A 23,102-nucleotide genomic window follows, 5' to 3' on the forward strand; every position below is an offset into this window, starting at 1 on the left:
GCATGTTTTGAGACAAGAACAGGAAAATTGGGCAGAGTTAGTGGCAACAAGTGACACCTTAATTAACTGGTGATACTGATTCACACATGGAACTTATGCTAATTAAATGGGGCACTGGCCGTTGGGTGGGGAGAGGTGAAGAGGAAATAATTTGCTGACTATATATTCCATATCAGATCGGGTTATAATCGCTAGGTCCCTATATTCAAAGGAAATATCTAAAATTTTAAAAAATAACAACGTAAATGCTGTGGCGTTTAAAATTCAATATAGGTGAGCTCCATGAATCAAAGGAAGATTTGTACTAACGTGATTCAAATGGAAACAAAGGGCTTGGATTTTCTTGGTAACATGTCATTTTTTGAAATTGTCAATGCCTTTGTATCTGTTATTTCAAGGCACCCTCCAAAGTGTCCATCACCATAGGTAATCTGAATTTAATGTTGAAATGTGATAATCATTTTTAGTTTCCACATAGGATTTTTCAAAGAATAGTCTACTTGGTAGCATTAGATTTTTTTTTGCATTAAATTGATTTTGTAACTTGTACATGTACCGTACTGATATCCTTAAAGAGGAACACATATATGTACTTTTGATAATGAAGTTTATTTGTTTTTTTTTTAAATTTATTTATTTGATAGACAGAGAGAGATCACAAGTAGGTGGAGAGGCAGGCAGAGAGAAGGGCAAAGCAGGCTCTGCTGAGCAGAGAGCCTGATGTAGGACTCGATCCCAGCACCCTGAGACCATGACCTGAGCCAAAAGCAGAGGCTTAACCCACTGAGCCACCCAGGCGCCCCTTATTTCTGTTTTTATAATCATTGAAAAAAATATGTATTTGTAAAAAGCTTTTATGAGAAAATTAATTACAAGTTAAAGTACTCACGATCAATATCAGCACATCTTAATTCATTATAGACATCATGCTTGGTTAGACTCATTCCCAGCTTAGCTAAAGTGCACATCATTCCATGTAAGTCAATACAGCCAGTTTTATCCTTGTTAAAGAAGTTGTAGGCATCTTGGAAGGCTGAGGAAACATAATTAAGTTAGTTGGGCAGTTATTCAAGAGTAAGTACATATTCTAATGGAACTAGGACTGACTATATAGTTGACTGGACATCATATTCTGAAAAGGTATGGAGAGAAAAATGAGTACTTAATAGACATTTCATATAAAGAACAGTGTCCTTCTGTGAGATCTGATTTGGAATAAACTGCGTGGTGGAAAACAAAATACGTTGGTAAAATGGTCTTTGAAAGCTGTCCACACCTTAATTCCTGGAATCTGTGAATGTATTACTTCCATGACAAAAGGGACTTTGCTTATATAATTAATATAAATTACCCTGGATTACTGAGTGGGCCCAATCTAATCACAGGGTCCCCTGGGCCGCTAGAAGCAAGAGAGCTGTGGCAGAAGGAGAGATCAGAGAGATTCAAAGCATGACAAGGACTCTGTTGTTGGTTTGAAGATGGAAGGGACAATGTGACATGGGACAGAGATAGCCATAAGGGGCTGAGAGAGGCTCCTGGCTGGCAGCTAGTAAGGAAGTGGGACTTCAGCCCTAGAACCACAAGGAATTAGGTTCCATCAAGAACCCGAACAAGCTTGGAAGCAGGTTTTCCTTCAGAGTCTCTCTTTTTTTCAAAGACTTTATTTATTTGTCAGAGGAGAGAGAGAGAGAGAAAGAGAGAGAGAGGGAGAGAGAGAGAAAGCACACAAGCAGGGGGAGGGGCAGGCAGAGGGAGAAGCAGGCTCCCCGTTGAGCAAAAAAGCCCAATGTAGGACTCAATCCCAGGACTCTGGGAACATGATCTAAGCTGAATGCAGATGCTTAACCAACCGAGTCACCCAAGCATTCCCCTTCAGAGCCTCTTGATAAGAAGCCAGGCTGGCCAGTTCCTTCACTTTGACCTTGGAAGACTGGGAGAAGAAGAACTAGTCCAGCCCACCTGGACTTCTGGTCCACAGAACTGGGAGATAATAAAATTGTTTTGTTTTAAGCTGCTAAGTTTGTGGCAATTCGTTATGGCAGCAACAGAAAACTGATGCACTACAATGGACCCAAATTATATGTAGGTGAATGTTTTGAATAGACTCAATGTTTTTTTCTAAGACATATGCAGGGTATTAACTGGAGCCCAAATTAGACCTGTATTTTCTTTTCTTTTTTTTTTTTAATATTTTATTTATTTTTATTTGACAGAGATCACAAGTAGGTACAGAGGTAGGCAGAGAGAGAGTTGGGGTGGGGAGAAGCAGGCTCCCTGCTGAGCAGAGAGCCCGATAAGGGGCTCGATCCCAGGACCCCAAGATCATGACCTGAGCTGAAGGCAGAGGCTTTAACCCACTGAGCCACCCAGGTGCCCCTAGACATGTTTCCTAAAATTTGTGAATGACGAAATACACCCAGAACAAAGTATATCTCAAAGGGCACCAGAAGAAAACTCATTTCATGTCAACATTCGAGTGTTAGCATCTGGATGTGTGAGAGTGATTCGCTCTATAGAGATTTAATGATAGCCTTATGAGGTTGTGAATGGGTAATATTTTTCTCTCTTGGTTGAAGACAGGCTTCTCTAGGGCTGGAGCCGTCTCTGACTTGTTTCTCATTTTCCCCAGTATTTCTAGCCTGTTAGAGTTAGAGTATGCCTTCTATGTGCCAGGGGCTGCCCCCAGTGCTAGGGTGCATTAGGGCAGACAGAGATCTCTGCCCTTGTATGGATGCAATGAATAGGGAAATTGGATTGCATGTTAGAAGGTTAGAAGATGTAAGTGCTCTGCAAAAAAGACGAAGTAATGGAGTGGGGGGGGGCGATGGGAGTTCTAGGGTTTGAGGGGCAGGTTGCTGTATTACAGAGCTGAGATCGGAGCAAAGACTTGATGGGGGTGAGGGAGTGGATTTCTTGGAGAGAAGAGGGCCAGACAGAGGGAAGAGCTAGAGCAAAGGCACTAAGGGGAACGGGCCGGGCATGTTCCAGGAACAGCAAAGAGGGTAATGTGGCTGGAACAGAGTGAGCAGCAGCAGAAGAATAAGAGAGGTCAAAAAGGTAATGTGTGTGTGTATGTGCATGCGCGTGCATGCTAATGTTTAACAATTTAAATTCTATTTTATTTTATTAATTTATTATTTGTTTTTAAAATTTATTTAATTTATTATTTGTTTTTAAAAGGGTTTAAAAGAGAATGAGCACAGAGCATAAGTGGGGGAGGGGAGCAGAGTGAGAAGCAGACTCCACACTGAGCAGCCCGATGTGGGGCTCGATCCCAGGACCCCAAGATCACGACCTGAGCCAAAGGTAGCCACTTAACTGACTGAGCCACCAAGGGGCCCCTTAAATTTTATTTTAGATTGGTTTTGGATATAGTTGCAAAGGTAGCCCAGAGAATTTGCAGGTCCCTCATCCAGTTTCCCCTAATGTTAGCACCTTACATTACCGTGGCACATTTACTGCATTTAAGAAGCCAACATTGGTGTAGTGCTCTTAACTAAACTGTAGACATTGATCAGGTTTCATCAGTTTTTCTCTAAGGCCCTTTTTCTTTTCCAGGATCCCATCCGGGATGCCATATTACATTTAGTTGTCACATCTTTTTAGCCTCTTTTCTGTAACAGTTTCTCAGACTTTTCTTGTTTTGGGTGACCTTGACAGTTTTGAGGAATATTATTCAGGTATTTTGTGGAAGTCCTTCAATTTGGGATTTTCTCATGGTTAGCCTGAGATGATGGATTTTTGGAAAGAAGGTGACCAAAGTGAAGTTCCACTCTCATCATCATATCAAGGCTACGTATTGCCAAAGTGACTTATCACCGATGATGTTTATCTTGATTACCTGACTGAGGGAGTGTTTGTCAGGGTTTTCCACTGTAAAGTAACTTCCCTCCTTTCCATATTTTACTCTTTGGAAGCAAGTCACTAAGGGAAGTCCAGACTCAAGGGACAGAGGGCTGGGGACAGGGGGATTTACCTTCCACCTCCTGGAGGAGGTAGTATCTCCATGCGTTATTTGGAATTCTCTTGTAAGAGAGATTTGTCTCTTCTTCATTAAAAAATTCAGTCATTTATTGCTGTCAGTATGGACTTGCAGGTACTTATTTTGTACTTGGAGTTATGACCCAATACTATCTTATTTATTGTATTTTTGTTGCCCAAATTGCTCCAGCTTTCACCATTGTGAACGTGCTGAGGTTGGCTTCTGCATCCCCTTGAGAAGCTCCCGTGTCCTATTGTTTTTTGAGCACCCCCTTCCTTTCTGTCACTAGAAGATGTCCCAGGTTTGTCTTGTTATCCCTGCCTGGGCCCTAGAATTGGCCGTTTATCCAAGCAACTCTGCTTCTTTCACAGGAGGCTGGCGTTAGAAGTCCAGATCTGGGGGCCGGGTCTGCGTGCTGCTGCGGGGGTGTCACAGCCTCTAAGTCCTCTCAGCAGACAGAGCTAGGAAGTATGTGCATGAATACTAACGCACGTATACACACATGCATTTACTCCTTGAGCCATCCATCTGTATCCATATGAAGTCAAACCTGAGTTCACATGAGTTCCGAGACATTCATGTCTCAGACGCAAGCCAGTACCAGTGGTTCACTTTGGCCTTCTCCCCTTGTTTATCTGTAACTGCCCACTCCAGCAGTGGGAAGCTTGGCTCCCAGCATCCACCATCCATCTACTGAGTTATTCATCCTAGTAGACGTGTACAACAGCTTCAGAATTGTTATGCTGTCCTCCTAATGAGAAACAACTGTACTGGCTAGAGTACGTGGTTTATGTATAGATCTTTTGGTGTTCGGTCTTAAGAGTTTCTAGTCAAAACACCATTTTCGAAGTTCCTGAGGTCAGCTCCTTCTCTTACTTGCACACGACTCATGACTTAACAAGATCACTCTGGCTTTTGTTAGAGAAACAGACTTTTATAAGGGTTTGGGTAGAATAATGGAGATTAATTTTGGGGGCTGTTTTGGGTGAGCAGCAATGTGCCTCAGACCACGATTGTAGCACAGGTGGTAGGAATTGGCTGCTTCTAGATATGTTAAAGGTAGAGCCAATGAGATCTCCTGATGCACTGACAGGTAGGTTGAGTCAGAAGAGTCAAGGATGTCCCCAAGATTTCTTCCAGAGCAGCAAAAGGAGATGCCGAAGGCTGTGGGTAGAGCGTGTTTTAAGAGTAAGAGGATGTGGGGAAGAGCCAGTGTTTGGTGCGTGTGGTGGTTCAGTTTGGGAAGATGAAAAGGTCTGAAGGTGGATGTGGTGACGGCTGTAGAACTTGTGAACATATTTAATGCACTGACCTGAACATAAATACTTGAAAATGGTTAAAGTTGTATTTTTAAAAAAATATTTTATTTATTTATTTGAGAGAGGCAGAGAGCGAGTATGAGCATGGAGAGAGGCAGGCAAAGGGAGAAGCAGATTCCCTGCTGAGCAGGGAGCCCGATGTGGGACTTGATCCCAGGCCCCTGGGATGATGATCTGAGCCGAAGGCAGATGCTTAACTGACTGAGCCACTCAGGTGCCCCTAAAATTGTAATTTTTATGTTACATGTATTTTATCACAATAAAATGAGTATGAGGAGCACATCAGGAGTTCTGTTTGGACATGCTGACTTTGGGTGTCTATTAGACATACAGTTGGAGGTGTCGAGGAGGCAATCAGATATGAGCTTGGAGCTGGGGAGAGTGGCGTGGGCTAGACATATACACTTGAGATTTGTTAGCATATAGTGTTTAAAACCTGTTCCTTCCTCAGAAACCACAGGAAAGGCTCTTGCCCACGTCCCCCTACTTGCCTCCTGACTGACTATGGTGCTTGTGGCCCTTCCTGCTCTCCTTTGCCTCTTATTTCTCGAGATCTATGAACATAAAATACTTCTTCCTCTTTGACAGTCATTTCTGTGTCTGTATGTCTGATAATACCTGATTAAAATAGATCCTGGGTCAGGGGGCGCCGGGGTAGCTTGGTGGGTTGAGCGTCTGACTCTTGGTTTTGGTTCAAGTCTCAGGGTGCTGGGATTGAGCCCCGTGTCAGTCTCTATGCTCAACATGGAGTCTGCTTGAGATTTTCTCCCTCTGTGTACCCCCCTCTCCCTCTTAAATAAAATAAATACAATCTTAAAAAAAAAAAAAAAAGATCCTGGGAACCCTTAATACAAGCACCAATGGGGGCGCCTGGGTGGCTCAGTGGGTTAAGCCTCTGCCTTCAGCTCAGGTCATGATTTCAGGGTCCTGGGATCCAGCCCCTCGTTGGGCTCTCTGCTCAGCAGGGAGCCTACTTCCCCCTCTCCCTCTGCCTGCTTCTCTGCCTACTTGTGATCTCTCTCTATGTCAAATAAATAAATAAAATAAAAATCTTAAAAAAAATACAGGCACCAATGTATATGAATGTACGTTAGGAACTTTACAATTTTAGAAGGCTGTAAACTTATTATTAAGGCATTTAGCTTAGTTTAACAATAAAAAATGTTATTCTGATTTTGATAATCTTTTGTATTTTTTAAGCCAGCTCTCCCAGCAATATAGGTGATTCTTAAATTTCTGTTTTGTTTTCAGTTGGTTCCAAACTTGGAGGGGTGATGCACTAGCCTTCCAGAACCCAAACACAGCCATGCTTGACTTTCTTTCTTTCTTTTCTTTCTTTCCTTTTTTTTTTTTTTCTGTTTCTTTTTTCCAGGGAGTCATGTTTTCCCTTTCCTTTGGGCCTTTACAGATTCCACTCTTTCTGTCCAGAACACTTCTTTTGCACTCTTTGCCTCCTACTTATTATCCCACCTTCTCTGGGACTCCCCTCTTACCCTCCCAAGACCAAGTCAGGTCTTTCTTTTATGCTCCTGAAATACTTTGTACTTCCCCGTCATAACTTGTGTTATACTGTGATTTAAATGTTTCACTCAAAAATTCATGGTTTAGGGCACCTGGGTGGCTCAGTGGGTTAAGCCGCTGCCTTCGGCTCGGGTCATGGTCTCAGGGTCCTGGGATTGAGCCCCATGTCGGGCTCTCTGCTCAGCAGGGAGCCTGCTTCCCTCTCTCTCTCTCTCTGCCTGCCACTCTGTCTACTTGGGCTCTCTGTATGTCAAACAAATAAATAAATAAAATCTTTAAAAAAAAATTCATGGTTTAATGGCCTGACTTCCCTGAAGGATTCCTTATCAGGGCAGTGACCATGTCTGACTTGTTACTTCTTATGTTTCCCATGCTTGGTATACTGTGGGCTTTAAATAAATATTTGCTGTTTGGACTAATAAACTACAGCCAGTATAGCTATTTATACTGCCCCATTATTTGATTTCTATTTGACTTTGCATTTGTTCTTTTGTATGCTCATGAGTTCTTATTTGAATAAAAATATTTGACCAGGATTATCCAAATCCTAGGAAGATGTCTGACAGTAGTCCCTCTTCCTTCTCACAAGTTAGACATTGAATTAGAACGTTTGCTCTCAAAAAGCAGAGTTGTACAGATAACTCTTGAAACTGCAGATCTCTCTTAGAGAAGAAAACGGTCAGATTTATCAAGGGGCATTAGTCGATGCTTTCATCTGAGGGATTATCGTCATTACCTTGCATTTGTGAAGCATTCAGCTTCTTTTCTTTGCTTTGGCAGGGGAGAGATCCTGGTAAATCTTTATCCCTGAACAAAAGACATGAAAAGATTCAATACATACATGAAACCTGCAAATATTAGTTCTATTCATCAGTTTTTGCTGAACGGAATGGCTGTAAGCATCACAGTATATCCAGAGTCTCACCTCTTAAGGGACTTGTTACTGTCACCTGTCAATAGTTACAGGAGGGACAGTGAGGAAGTGCTGGCCAGTGAGGTCCACATCTGCCCTATACTTGTCCATTGCTCTTAAAATATCTGATTTTCTCCATTTTACAAAAGAGGAAACTAAATCTCAGAGGGATTAAATAACTTGTCCCAAATTGCACAGATAACAGGTGAAAGTCATGGGATTCAAACTCAGGCTTATATGACTCCAAAGGTCAAGGACATAAGCCCTACACTATTCCAATTGCTAGAAATAGAAGTTGTTTCAAATTTTTAAGTGGTTTAAATACTCTTACAGTGAATATCCTGAAAGCTTTGTAATGATATTTATCTTATGACTTTAACTGCTAAACTATATTTTTACCAGCATATTAGATAGAGGTAGATATATCTACAACTATATCTATAACTTATATAGCATCTATGTATGTATCAGCTATCTATCATCTGCCTGTCTGTCTATCTATTTATCTGTCATCTGAGACAGAGAGCACTTCTGGAAAGTCTGGAACCCTGGGTGACTTTTCATTTTCTCAGAAAAAATCCAGAAAAAGAGAAAATGTATTAATACTTTGGGTGTATTTTGTATAGATCTGCAGGAGGAGATCTCCTGCAGTTTAGGAACATAAAAATACATTATGCAAAACTGAGTTTGCTTATAATATGGTCATTTACAGGTAGACTTAAGTAATCATGATTTTAGAAATTAATTTAAAAAATATTAAGCTTTGGTACTAAACTGAAAATTTTAACATGGGATCTCTGAGTTTTTGTTTTTACAATAAGCAGTTAAAAAAGTGAAGCAGGAAGAAATACTAAACATATTGCACTTAAAAAGTTATGGTTTATGAATTTAGTATCCTCTAGAGTATCTAGTAGGTTCAACTCATTTTCAAAGATGGACCTAGTAAAATTGAGGTGATAAGGTCTCAAAATGCACCATTCCTTTTCGACATGGAATTTTACCTAATTAGTCTTATTTTCTCTGCTTTTACTAACACTGATTTCTTCTGCTGATGTTTCTGTTCTAATCACCTCTCTGAACTTCTGAAAACTCAAGTTGGCCCTTACTCAGATACGTTATTTTATATTTGCTGTATGTCTAAATATAAACAAATTTCTTTTGCATGCTATAAAAGTGCAATAGATGGAGAAATATGGAGTTCTGAAGAAGCAAGAGGAAAGGGCAGGCCAGGCAGTATGAAGTCTTTATTAGCTACATTAAAAAAAAAAAAAAAAAAGGATACTCTTGGCAGAATTTCAAATCATATCTTGGCTCACACAATCTTTTTATTTTATAATGTTTCAAAGGTTTGAAGTACCTTAGATTTGGAATGAGCTCAGTCTAGCCTCTCATCTCATGTAGGAATTCCCTCTACGTGTGGTATTGTCAGGTCTTTGCTTGACTACTTTCAATGACAAGGATGTCACTAGAGAGACAGCTTGTAATGCAGGGTAAGGGACCAATGAGATCAAGGGATTTGGCGGCGGTAAGGTCATGGAAAAAGGTCATGATCTATTCTTGTAGCAGTGGCACAATCAAGGGCTCTAGGGGGAAAATACTCTTTTTTTTAAAGATGTTATTTATTTACTTGTCAGAGATAGAGGGAGAGAGTGCAAGTGAGCACAAGCAGACAGAGGCAGGCAGAGGGAGAAGCAGGCTCCCTGCTGAGCAAGGAGCCCGATGTGGGACTCGATCCCAGGGTGCTGGGATCATGACCTGAGCCGAAGGCAGCTGCCCAACCAATGAGCCACCCAGGCGTCCCGGGGGAAAATACTCTTAAAGTCGTCCAGAAAATGGATGTTTTGAGAGAGAAGAGAGGCTTTTCTTCTTATGCTCTGATAAAATATAGATCAGGATCTTATTTTCAGTCATTAGTGGCTTTGGTTTATTGGAATTTATAGTTATCAGGCTGAGAAAAAAGCTAGTATTAATGTCACAGGCAAATCTCCCTTCTCAGTTTTAGCTCAAGTTTAGTCATGACTAACCAAGATTTCGTTTTACTGGCTGTATTTGAGCTATAGACCCTTTTTCTTTACTGACTTGCTTAGGAGATTAGGTCTTCTTCCTGATCCTCTAACTTCATTCTCCTTTAAATTGGCACTCAAAATATCTTAATGTATTACTGACAACTTCTTAAGCCCTCCAGGATATTCTGATCTCCACACAAAAATTCCCTCTCAATCGGGAGAATAGGAAAGAGAACTTTTTGTTTCTCCAACCTAAAAGGATACATATTCTTTTCTTTTCATAAAAAAACCCTTTATCTTCAATTCATATATTTAGTTTTATAACTAAATTTATCACAGGGTACTTGAAGAACCTTCTAACTTGTTTACTCATAGCCTTTATGGGTATTTAAAATATTTATCACCTTAATAATTCTTCACCTTAATCTATTCGAGGCACCTAAGGCTCAGTCAGTTGGGTGTCTGACTCCTGATTTTGGCTCAGGTCCTGATCTCAGGGTGATGAGATCAAGCTCTGAGTTGGGCTCTATGCTCAGAGCAGAGTTGGCTTGAAATTCTCTTTCCTCTTCCTCTGCCCCTCCCCCTGCTCATGCATGCATGTTCTCTCTTTCTCAAAACTAGGTAAAAGATTTTATTTATTTGTGAGAGAGAGACAGAGAGATCACAAACAGGGTGGGTGGCAGGCAGAGGAAGCAGTAGTAGGCTCCCTGCTGAACAAGGAGCTCAATCCCAGGACCTTAGGATCATGACCTGAGCTGAAGATGGACACATAACAGACTTGACCCACTAGGTGTCCCTAAATAAGTAAAATCTGAAGGGAAAAAAAAAAATCTTTACCTTAATCTATCACCTGAATACATTCATTACTTACCTCTTGCCACGGGAGCTGGGTACTTTAGTTAGAGGATTCAGCTTAAGTTTTGCTTTAATGTCAGAAACTGCCATGGGGCCAATAACTCTGTCTGGAATTCAGATACAAATAGGATCAAATCACAGATTAATTCTTCTATTTTCTTTTGCAAATTTCCTAGCTCAAGATCTAGAGTTTGAAGTCCAGAGCCTTGAAGAATGGTTATATGCGCAAATTCAAGTTAGAGGTGTGTGCAAAGTTGGAAGGCCGTGTGGAAGGACTGCTTCACTGCCCCAAGATCTCTAAGCAAAATGTCTTATGTCTCCCCCCTTCAAATAATGTCATTCTAATCATATATAAAAATAAGTGATACCATGCGACATAGATAAAGCATCCTGGAAATATGTACAAAAACTTATTTAAATAACTTGAAATAAAGACAAAATTTATTTCTGAAATCAGTAGAACATTTCATGTTATAATCGACAGAGAGTAAAATGTTACAGTGTCTTTAAAATATTTACCTGATTGTTTATGTCCTGGATATCTGCCTGTTAATAAACAGATTTTTCAGAATTTCCTTCTGGGAGGTCTGGCCCTGCCCTGTCAGTTCTTATGAACTCACTGTATGGGAACTCATTTGGTAGGAGCAGAGGTGGGATACAATGCCGTTTTGCCAGCCTAGACCTTCCTGGATGGACTTTTAACCACTAGAGCCTCCCTAGTCCTCCCTTTCCACTTCAGCCGCCTATGGACTAGAAGATGGGTTGGTAAGGCTTCCCCCTTTCGTTTATTTATTTATTTTTTAAAGATAAATGCATTTTATTTATTTATTTATTTATTTGACAGAGAGAGAGAGATCACAAGTAGGCAGAGAGGCAGGCAGAGAGAGAGGAGGAAGCAGGCTCCATGCTGAGCAGAGAGCCTGATGGGGGGCTCGATCCCAGGACCCTAAGATCGTGATTTGAGCTGAAGGCAGAGGCTTAACCCACTGAGCCACCCAGGTGCCCCAGGCTTCCCCCTTTTATTGTTGGATTTACTTCTCCAATTACAATTTTCAAAGTGTAGACTGTACTAGGTGGTTCACTGACAAGAATACTGGGTTACTGATTTAGGAATGATAGACAAATACTATGAAACCACAAAGAAAATGACTTTGAATGTGTGGTTATAGTTTGGTCCATTTTCCTATGTCTTCACCTCAGAGCCTAGAAAGCCAGTTGTTTCCAAACAACTCAGTTACATGTGTTCAAAATTTGGAAACCTACCACAGAGCTGGGGACTCCGGAGGGGCTCAATAACTTAGGCACTTGAAAGGTGCTGTGAAATCATCCTCAGGGCGCAAAATAATCATTACTTAAACAAACAAACAAACAAACAAACAAAAACTGCCTTCAATCTCTCATAGAGACAATCAGTTAAGAAAAAAAAAAGGACTCAGCATTGATTCCTACAAAATCCAGATATTTGCCTACTTTTAAGCCACGCTACCTACCACTTCTGGGCTTCAATCAGATCAAGAATCCAATAAAGGGTTTGTTCCATCATACAACTGTGACCTCATTCACTTCTCAGGCTCAGGCCCAGGTGAGAATGACCTATAACCTCCTTCCAGCTCTAGAGCAACCATGTTTTCAATGTGGTCTATCCTTTGGGGGATATGTGGGTGTGAGAACATTTTGACACTGTGGGAATTTCAGGGAAGGGGGAGCTTTTTTGTTTTTGTTTTTGTTTTAATTCTGTATTAATATATTACCATGTTAAACATTAGTGAGTTGGGGGCACCTGGGTGGCTCAGTGGGTTAAAGCCTGTGCCTTCGGCTTGGGTCATGATCCCGGGGTCCTGGGATCGGGCCCCATATCGGGCTCTCTGCTCAGCAGGGAGCCTGCTTCCCCCTCTCTCTCTGCCTGCCTCTCTGACTCCTTGTGATCTCTGTCTGTCAAATAAATAAATAAAATCTTTTAAAAAAATTAATGAGTTGGAAGTTGTTCAAATGAAAAATTTTACTCAAATGCCTTGATTTCATTAATTGCTTAAGCCTAGGGAGAAGGACAAAAATACCCCAAACTCTCATAGGTTTGCAGACTATAAAGTAGTATTGGAAAGAGTGACTTAAAAAGAGCAATTAAATAAAGATTATGATTGCTTTAATTAGAAACTTTAATATTCACGATCTCACAGGTTTCATGGCATTGTAAATCATCTTGCATAGGAGTTAGGCATGTCCTTATTCTTCATCATGGCCAAGCATAGATGCCTTTGGCACCCAAGGTTTAGCTTGAGTCCCCCAAATTGCTTCAGGCCTCACTTAGTAGCAGTTCTAGAGGCTTTCTATTCCTGCTCTTAGAGTTTGTTTACTGTGAGCATAGTTTGACATTTCTCTAGTCTTTCTGAACTTGGTGCATTGCCTCCTATTCTGCTTTGGGATACAAAGGGAAAGAAAACGGTTTGATTTACAGATGGATTAAACAAGTATTTAATAAGGGCCAACTATGTTAGGGCCTACCAAGATTAAAATGGGAATAATGGCAACTTCTATTGGATGGATTGTTGAGAAATAAGTTAATATTATTATTTTAATTATTAATACTTCAAATTGTGGTAAAAATACATAAAATTTATGATCTTAAGCATACAGTTTAGTACTGTTAAGTATATTCCCATTGCATGCAACCAATCTCCAGAACTTTTTTATCTTGCAAAAACAAGTCTCTAACCTTCATTAAACAATAGCTCACCATGTACCCCCTCCATCAATCACCGGCAACCATCATTTTATTTTGTATGAATCTGACTTTAGAGATCTCATAAAAGTGGAATCACACAGTATTTCTCTTTTTGTGACGGGCTTATTTCACTTAGTTAATATCCTCAAAGTTCATCCATGTTATAGACTGTGTCAGATTTTCCTTCTTTTTTAAGCTTGAATAATATTTGATTATATGTACCACATTTTATCTATCCCTTTGTCTGCCAATGGACACTTGAGTTGCTTTCACCTTTTGGCTACGGCGAATAATGTTGCTATGACACACCGGTATACAAATACCTATTTGAGACCTTGCTTTCAATCTTTTGGATATACCCAGAAGTGGAATTGCTGGGTCACACAATAATTCTATTTTTAATTTTTTGAAGAAATGTTGTTTTCCATAGTGGCCACCATTTTACATTCCCACCAACAGTGCACAAGGGTTCTAATTTCTCCATATCCTCTTCTGTTTTTTTGACAGTAAAACAAACAAACCCCCCCCCCCACCCTATTGGGTGTGAGGTGATATATCTCATTGTGATTTCAATTTACATTTCCCTAATGATTAGTAATGTTGAGTATCTCTTTTTTTTTAAGAGTTTATTTATTCATTTGACAGATAGAGATCACAAGTAGGCAGAGAGGCAGGCAGAGAGAGAGGAGGAAGCAGGCTCCATGACGAGCAGAGAGCCTGATGTGGGGCTTGATCCCAGGACCCCAGGACCACGACCTATGCGGAAGGCAGAGGCTTTAACCCACTGAGCCTCCCAGGCACCCCAGTATCTCTCTCTTTTTAAAAAAATATTTATTTATTTATTTTAGAGAGAGCGCATTTGAGGAGGGGAAGGGACAGACGGATGGGGAGATAGAGAAAGAATACTTAAGCAGACTCCCTGTTGAGCGGGGAACCTGACTTGGGGCTTGATCTCAGGGCCCTGAGATCATGAACTGAGAAATCGAGAGCCAGTCACTCAAGATACTAGGCACCCCGAGTATCTTTTTATATGCTCGCTGGCTATTTGCATATTTTTTGTGGAAAACTGTCTATTCAGTTCTTTTGCCCACTTTTTTTTTTATGTTCTTACTGTTGAGTTGTAGAAGTTCTTTATATATTCCAGATATTAAGCCCTTATTATTTAAAATATTTGTAAATATTGTCTTCCATTCTGTAGGATGCCTTTTCAGTCTGTTGATTATGTTCTTTGATGCACAGCAGTTTTAGATTTTTATGTAGTCTAGTTTATTTATTTTTACTTTTGTTGCCTGTGCTTTTGATGTCATATCCAAGGGATCATTCCCAAACCCAAAGTCATGAAGCTTTTCTCCTATGTTTTCTTCTAAGAGTTTACTGTTTTAGGTCTTATGTGTAGGGAGAAGTAGAACTGTAATGTGTAGCACTGAGGGAAGAGCAGTTTAGAGTGAAGGAAGACCAAAAGCAGGTAGAATAATCACAAAGATTAGGAGATGAGGAACAGTGCAGACCCAGTAGAGGACAGGATTATACAAAGTGAGGTAGTGGAAACTAAAAAGATTAGGTATGATGGATTGGGCTTGGTAAACAGAACAGAGATTGAGAATTTGATCCTTATACAAGTTTCTTTTGGTTTACAGAGCATTTAAAAACTTGAATTTCATAAGTGAAAACATGGATAAATTAAAACTTATCTGTTTAGAACTTTGCGTGAAAAACCCAAAGATCAGAACACAGGGCTCACTTTCTGGTGTAGCAGTAATTGGTTGGAGCAGAACAACTGTCACTCTTTTAGCTGAAACCCTAAGATTCCTGATTGCCATAGTCCCCATCATTTTTTTTTTTTAGTTTCTTGTATCAGCCATGTTACTCATTTAATCTGGTTTTTAAATTAAATTTTATTTTTTAAGACACATGCACATCTTCATTGTTAAGCTAAGGCAATCTGGTCTTTATTAGCACTGGCTAGAATCCTGAAGATATTTGAGTAGGAATGTTGAATGAATATAGCTGTTTTTGATTGGAATTAATTCAACCATATTACTCTAATAGTTGTCTAGGCTCATATTCTCTTCTGACCTTATGAAGAATAGAAAGGAAATGAATATCTGATATAAGGCTTCTTCCTGTGCAGTACTGTTTTGCTAAAGGAAAAAAGCCATGACAAAAGATTGTGTCTCAGCGTGATTTATAATATGTAAGTCCGGAAAACCCAATATCTAATGTCTAATTCATCTTGTGAAGTTAAAGATATATGGGCCTCAAGGAGAAGATAATCTCACAAATTCTGTCATTTACCAGATCGATGGAACTGAACTTTTCAGAATTTTAAAAAAAAAAAAAATGTAGCTACTTCCCGGTTAGAGATACTGCCCCAGTAGGCCAATTTCTTTTTTCTTTTTTTTTTTAGGCCAATTTCTTTATAGGAAGGTTCCTTCCCTTCTCTCCCTGGCTGTTTTGCTTTCACTGAACATAAGCACCTTGAGGTCGAAAGCTCAAGGTTGTATGACAGAATCATAAGAGGTGTTCGGTGAATGACTGGAGAAAGGCAAGATGTTCCTTCCTTTTTAGGCAGAGATACTGTGCTTCATCATTAATCCCACCTCTTTGGCTTTTCTCAGCCTTTTAACATCTAGAAATCAACAGGGTAAGTTAGCATGAAGGAACTATTTCCAACTTCAACTCTGGTAACCTGGGTAGGCAAAATCCTCTGGGATGGCCTAATCCTGATGAGCCCCAATACCTCTCTTGCTCCCTCCTGACTAATCTAGATTAATGAAAATGGAAATATTTGCAAAAATAGAAGGGCTTACTCTCCTTTATAAAATACCACTTTAGTTATTACTCACTTTGACCAAGAGGTATAATTTAAAAATTTATGTACACCAACATGGTTAGTTTGTTGAGCAGCAACAGTGAAAATACATAGCAATACACACTTACCCCCACACCATTCAAACAAGGCATGGAGTGTAAGGGTGTGAGGGGTATTATAAGAATCAACATATGTAGGCAATAGGAGGAAAATATAAAATAGGAGGAAAATATAAAATATATTCTTCCTTATTGGTTTATTCTCAAGAATCAATCCAAAGTACCAGAAAATTTCACCAGCACCAACTTTATAGCAAGTTTTAATATTACTGAACGCCATTAAGTAGTCTGTTTATCTATCTATTATCTATCTATCTATCTATCTATCTATCTATCTGAATGAGAGAGAGAGAGAGCACAAGCAGAGGGAGAAGCAGGCTCCCTCTTGAGCAAGGAACCAACTTGGGACTCAATCCCAGGACCTTAGGATCCTGACCTGAACCGAAGGCAGCTGCCCAACCAGCTGAGCCACCCAGGCATCCCAATACTCTGATTTTTAAAAAAGATTTTATTTATTTGAGATCGAGAGCGAGGGGGCAAGATAGCATGAAGGGGGAGGCAGAGGGAGAGGGAGAAGTAGGCTCCCCGCTGAGCAGGGAGCCTGATGTGGGGTAATCTCAGGACCCTGGGAATCTGTCCTGAGCCAAATGCAGATGCTTAACAGCAGAGACACCCGGCTGCCCCTAAATACTCTGATTTTTTTTTTTTTTAAATATCTCCTCTTCTTACAGTACTGGCATCCATATGGATTTGAATTAATTTCTTCACTAACTGAGCAATTATAACACCATGTATCTGGTCACCTATTCATTCATCTCTTCACCTTAGGAAGTGGCAGTTCCATCCTTCCAGGCCTGTGCTCCCTCCTCTTTTCTGGCTAAAACCCCTGGAATATGCTCCAATCCTCTTCTATCTGACATCTAATCCAATCCACTCATTCTGTAAATATTTTTTTGTGCTTCTAGGCCCTGGGATATATCAAGGAATATACCTAGCAGGAAATGCTGTTGATTCCATCTTCAAAATATGTATGTAATCAGGGTACTTTCCACCGCCTCCACCGCTACCTGCTGTTCTGGTCTAACTGGTCTCCCTGCTTCTGCTCTTGCCTTTTCCACTACCTGCCAAGTCTATCCTACACATAGAAGGCAGGATAATCTCAAAACTTAAGTCAGAGCATGTTATGTCTCTGCTCAAATCCTCCAGTAGTTTTCTCCATCACTCAGGGCAAAAATCCAACCTTTACAATAGCCTTCAGGCTTATGTGATCTGTTACGGGCGGCACCTGCCCCACCCTCTTACTGGAACATCTTATTGCACAACCCTGGAACTGCGTATTGCATAGGCTATGTGACTGAAGGTGATGGTCCTGTCCCCAATTCTATGATCTTATCTCTTCCTACATTGCCTTTGCTCACTCTGTTCTAGCCAGAATGGCCAATTAGCTTTTTCTCAAATACTGCAAGCACGCTCTTGTATAAAGACATTTACACTTGCTCTGCCCTCTGCATGCAGTGTGCTTGCCTCAGATTACGTATGGCTCACTCCCTTACCTCTTTAACCTTTTTGCTTAAATGTCCTTTATCAGCAAGGCCTTTCTTGTTTACTTTCCCTCACTTCCAGAATTCCTTATACCCATTTCCTTTGCTTTATTTATTAATTCATTTCTAAAAATTTACATTTTAGGTAGTTAACTATGCAATACTGGTTTCTGGTGAAGAATTTAGTGATTCATCACTTACTTACAACACCCATTGCTCATGATAACAATGCCCTTCTCAATATCCATCACCCATCTAACTCATCCCGCACCCAATCCCTCCAACAACCCTCAGGTTGTTCTCTACAGTCACGAGTCTCAGGGCACCTGGGTGGCTCAGTCTATTGAACATCTGACTCTTGGTTTCAGCTTGGATGATGGTCTTGGGGTAGTGAGCCCCACGTTGGGCTCCGCATTCAGGAGAGTCTGCTTGAGATTCTTCCCCTCCCTCTTCCATCTCCTTTGTTCCTCCCCCTGCTTGTACTCTCTCTCTCTAAAAATAAGTAAATAAAGAAATAAGATCTTAAAAAAAAGTCTTTTATGGCTTGTTTTCCTCTCTCTTTTTTTTTCTTTTCCTGCTTCCCAGATGTTCACCTGTTTTCTTTCTTCAGTTTCACATATGAGGGCTGCCTGGGTGGCTCAGTCAGTTAGAGTCTGCTTTTGGCTCAGGTCATGATCTCAGGGTCCTGGGATTGAGCCCCATGTTGGGCTCCCTGCTCAGTGGGGAGTCTGCTTCTTCTTCTGTCCTTTTCCCCCTGCTTGTGTTCTCTCTCTCTCAAATAAATAAATACAATCTTTTAAAAATTTCACATATGAGTGAGATCATACAGTGTTTGTCTTTCTCTGACTGACTTATTTCACTCAGCATAATACATTCTTGGTCCATCCATGTCGTTGCAAATGGCAAGATTTCAGTTTTTTGATGGCTGAGTAATATTCCATTTTATATATGGCCACATTTTCTTTGTTCATTCATGAGTTGATAGATATTTGGGTTCTCTTCAGAGTTAGGCTGCTGTTGATAATGCTGCTGTAAACATCGGGGTACACATACCCCTTCAAGTCACTATGTTTGTATCCTTTGGATAAATACCTAGTAGTGCAATTGCTGGATTGTAAGGTAGTTCTAATTTTAATTTTTTGAGGAACCTCTGTATGGTTCTCGAGTTTTGACACATGTGAGGTGGTATCTCATCGTGGTTTTGATTTGTATCCCTGATGATGAATGATGTTGAACTTCTTTTCATGTGTCTGTTAGCCATCTGATGTCTTCTTTGGAAACATGTCTTTGCTTTATTTTAATCTCTGTAATCTTTGTCATACTATTATCTTATTTTTTGTTGTTGCATATATCTCTTCACTACAGTTTAAGTTCCCTGAGAGTAGGGATTTTTGTCCTAAGCATGTAGGATAAAGCTTGACACATGGTAGACACTGATTGTGCATCCATTCATCCCTTCAGCAGATACCTACTATCTGGTAGGAAAAGAACATAAAGACTTAAAAGATGGCATGCCTACCCCAAAGTAGCTGACAGGGAAGTGGGACAAGTTCATTCAAATTTGGGTTCCCATGATTTATGAGTGAATAGTGGTGACAGAAGTCATCAAAATTAATAGGGTGGTACACATAAGAAATTAAAATATCCCAGGGAGGAGGCAAGTATTATAATTTAGCTACACCAATAGTCATCTAGCCAGAAGCAAATGGGATGAAGGGCTGATTTCACTTAATTTACTTATGGGCATATCCTAGGTGGACTGGTGTGGTATTTATCTGTGGGGCTTAGAACTGGTGGACTGGTATGGTATTTATCTGTGGGGCTGATAGTACTAGGACATAAGCTGGGTTCCACAGATAGGTACGCTGGATATATGGAAGGTGCTTTGGGGCTAGGACTTATATTGGGTCCAGCTTATTGTTTATTTTTTCCACCTATAGAGCTTGACAAATAAACAGGTGCAGATCTGGCATTCTTGTTTTTTAAAATACACATATAAAATATATATGATATATTATTTATTTAATTTATCAACTATTTATTAATACTTATTATATAATTATATAATATATTATTTATACATATATAAATAAATATATAATAATATATTATATATATAAACCAACAAGAATGCCAAATCTGCACCTATTTGTCAAGCTCTGTAGATATATAATATATATACTATACTATCTATCTGCTGGAAAAAAAACCCAAGAATGCCAAATCTGCATCAGTTTGTCAAGCTCTGTATATATATACTATATGTATATATATATACTATATGTATATATATATTTTGGTCAGTTCTATACTTAAAAATATTAAAATATAATATAATAAATATAATATGTTATATATTAAAATAAATAATATAATAAAAATTAAAATATAATTTGCATACCATAAAACATACTCTTTTAAAAGTGTGAGTTCAGTGGTTTTTAGTATATTTACAAACTTGTACAGGCATCAATAACCATCTACTTCCAGAATAGTTTCATCTCGTAGAAAGCAGCCCTGTACCAATAGCAGCTACTTCCCACACTCCCCTCTCACAGTAGTTGCCTGCAGGCAACCACTAATCTATCTTCTATCTCTATTGATTTGCCTATTCTTGACATTTAATACAAACAGAATAATATTATATGTGGCCTTTTTGTCTGGCTTCTTTCACTTAGTATAATGTTTGCAAGGTTCATCAGTGTTTTGGCATGTATCCATACTTCATTCCTTTTTATGGCTGAACAATATCCCGTTGTACGGATAGGCCACATTTTGTGTATCCATTTATCAGTAGATAGACATTTGGATTGTCTTCACTTTTGGACTATTATGGGTCATGTTTCTATAAACAATCTTGTACAAGTTCTTATGTGGACATATGTTTTCATTTCTCTTGGGTATATCCCATGGTGTAGAATTGCTGGGTCATATGTTTCACATTTTGGGGACTGCTAAATTATTCTCCATAGCAGCTGCACTATTTTACATTCCCACCGGCAATATATGAGGTTTCCCAATTTTTCCATGCCCTCATCAACATTTGTTATTGTCTTTTTTTTAATTATAGTCATCCAAGTGGGTGTGAAGTGGTAGCTTGCAGTTTTGATTTGCTTTTCTTTAATGACTAATGATGTTGAACATCTTTTCATGTGCTTATTAGTCATTTTTATATCTTCTTTTGAGAAATGTCTATTTAGATCTTTTGCCCATTTTAAAAGTTGGGTTATTTTTTTTAACTGTTGAGTTACAAGGGTTTTTTTTATATGTTTGGATAGTAGACCCTTATCAGACACATAATTTACAAATATTTTTCCTGTTCCGTGGGTTGTCTTTTCATTTTCTTGATAGTGTCTTTTTAACCACAAAAGTTAGAATTTTACAGCTGAGAAAGAACTAACAGATCATTAATCGAATTCACCTTTTTCATTTTATTGATAAGGACACTAAAGCACAATGAGTTGAATTCATCTCTTTAGTGACAGAGTTAGGAACACCTGCTTTGTGTTTCAAATAAATTGCACCAAGTAAGTTACAAAGTAACTAGAGATAAAAACAATTCCATCACAAATAAATCCCTTAGAAGATAAAGTAAAATACTTGATAATCACCTGTGATGTAGTGTGGTATGGACTATAAAAGCAAAAAGAACTCAGAAAAACAACTGGAGAGATAAGTGTACAGTTGCCTAGCAACAAGTAGATAGAGGGTAGTGACTGACAAAACTATGAGGGAATATAACTATGGGATTGAAATACAGAAGTCAAAGTATTAAATACCTTCACGTCAGGTCTCACACTCACCTTTAGTATCATGTCCAGTTTTCATCAACTTATGCAGTGGCACCATCCCTTTTGCTTAAAGATAAAATTAAGAGTCAAAGTTATATCCATTTCTGAAGTTTTGAAAAGTAGAATAGGAGCAAATTACAGTTTTCTTTTAATTTTTCCTCCTATGAGTGGGAAAGTGAAAATATCAGTTATATGTGACATATCTCTTGGATTTTCTTAGAGTTTTTATTTAAATTCCAGTTAATTAATATTCAGTGTAATATTAGTTTCAGGTGTACAATATAGTGATTCAACACCTCCATACAAGACTGGCACTCATCACGATGAGTGCACTCTTTCATCCTCAGAGATATACTTCTTAATTCATATTGCCTCTTTTGGTGCCTTAATGTATCAAACTCCAAAAAAATTGTCTTTGAAACAACAAATAGAGTCAACACTGAAGGAAGGACTATTCACTTATCATCTTTTAGGATGAAAAGAAGTGAAGCAATTTTGAAAAATTGTTGACTCAAGGAGGACAACTTGCTATCCATTTCATTTGCATTAGTGATTTGGTTATAACCTGTTGACTAATTACATGCCTTTTTGTGATATAGTTATTTCTTTCTTCTTTATAGTTATTACATACTTCTCCTGTGAAGTATGTACATATAATATTTGTTATAATATTGACTACAAAATCTATCTGTCTTGCCCTACTCTACCCTATGGCCAGAAGAACAATGAAACAAATACTTTAATAGTAGATTCAATTCTTTTCTTTTCATCCTCTCAAAATGTTGGGTAGTTTGGTTTTCTAGGTACAAGGCGATTAACTCAGGAGAAAAGTGCTGGGTATAATAGTTCAATGCTCTAAGTTTGGTTTAGTTTGGCCAGATAAAGCCAATAATGTTATTTTGATATCAAGAAAGATCAGTTGCAGGTTATGGAAACATGGAAAGGTTTTGGTAGTACCTTTAGGCTGTAAAGCCTATACAGGGTAATATATCATGCAGAAAGCAGGACACACAAAATGGCTACATTTTCTTTATGCAAAGGGAGAGATTAATACTAACATGAAACACAATTTATAGGATTAAGAAGAACCAATCAAACACCTTTATTCCTCCCTTCTCTCTCTTCTTCTCTTCTGTATTGCTTGGTTCTTTTCCCTGCCTAGACATTAGTTTGCTAGAGGGATCCTGTGCCATCCTGGGATGCTGCATGTGGCACCACACTGGTTGGGAATGGGACTTGGAAAATTTCTGTTTCTGACAAGAGGCAGCCTTTATTTTTACACAGTAGATTTTTTTCTAAATGTTTTTAGTTTCTCTATAGTCCTAATAAGTATGGTTTTAGAAATTCTCAAATAAGTCAATCAGAGAAAGACAATTATCATATGATCTCCCTGATATGAGGAAGTTGAGAGGCAACATGGGGGGGTTTGGCGGGGTAGGAGAAGAATAAATGAAACAGGATGGGATCGGGAAGGAGACAAACCATAAGAGACTCTTAATCTCATAAAACAAACTGAGGATTGCCGGGGGGAGGTGGGTAGGGAGATGGTGGTGGGGTTATGGACATTGGGGAAGGTATGTG

General features: G+C 39.2%; 1 protein-coding gene across 2 annotated transcripts in view; it reads right to left on the reverse strand.

The window, feature by feature from the left end:
- EFCAB3 (EF-hand calcium binding domain 3) overlaps positions 1-23,102 on the reverse strand; it is a 109,980-nt gene that overhangs the window by 13,563 nt on the left and 73,315 nt on the right. Inside the window, exons 39-42 of one of the 2 annotated variants that reach the window (XM_059149705.1) lie at positions 21,534-21,587; positions 10,613-10,703; positions 7,559-7,629; positions 890-1,033 (exon numbers count right to left, since the gene is read on the reverse strand). In XM_059149705.1, the coding sequence (XP_059005688.1) occupies positions 890-1,033; positions 7,559-7,629; positions 10,613-10,703; positions 21,534-21,587 (360 nt within the window). Of the gene's footprint in view, positions 1-889; positions 1,034-7,558; positions 7,630-10,612; positions 10,704-11,859; positions 12,085-21,533; positions 21,588-23,102 lie in introns of those variants that run through there. The other variant, XM_059149706.1, reaches the window with a different exon arrangement.

The sequence above is a fragment of the Mustela lutreola genome, chromosome 15, assembly GCF_030435805.1.
Source record: "Mustela lutreola isolate mMusLut2 chromosome 15, mMusLut2.pri, whole genome shotgun sequence".
In the NCBI taxonomy this organism is placed as follows: Eukaryota; Metazoa; Chordata; class Mammalia; order Carnivora; family Mustelidae; genus Mustela; species Mustela lutreola.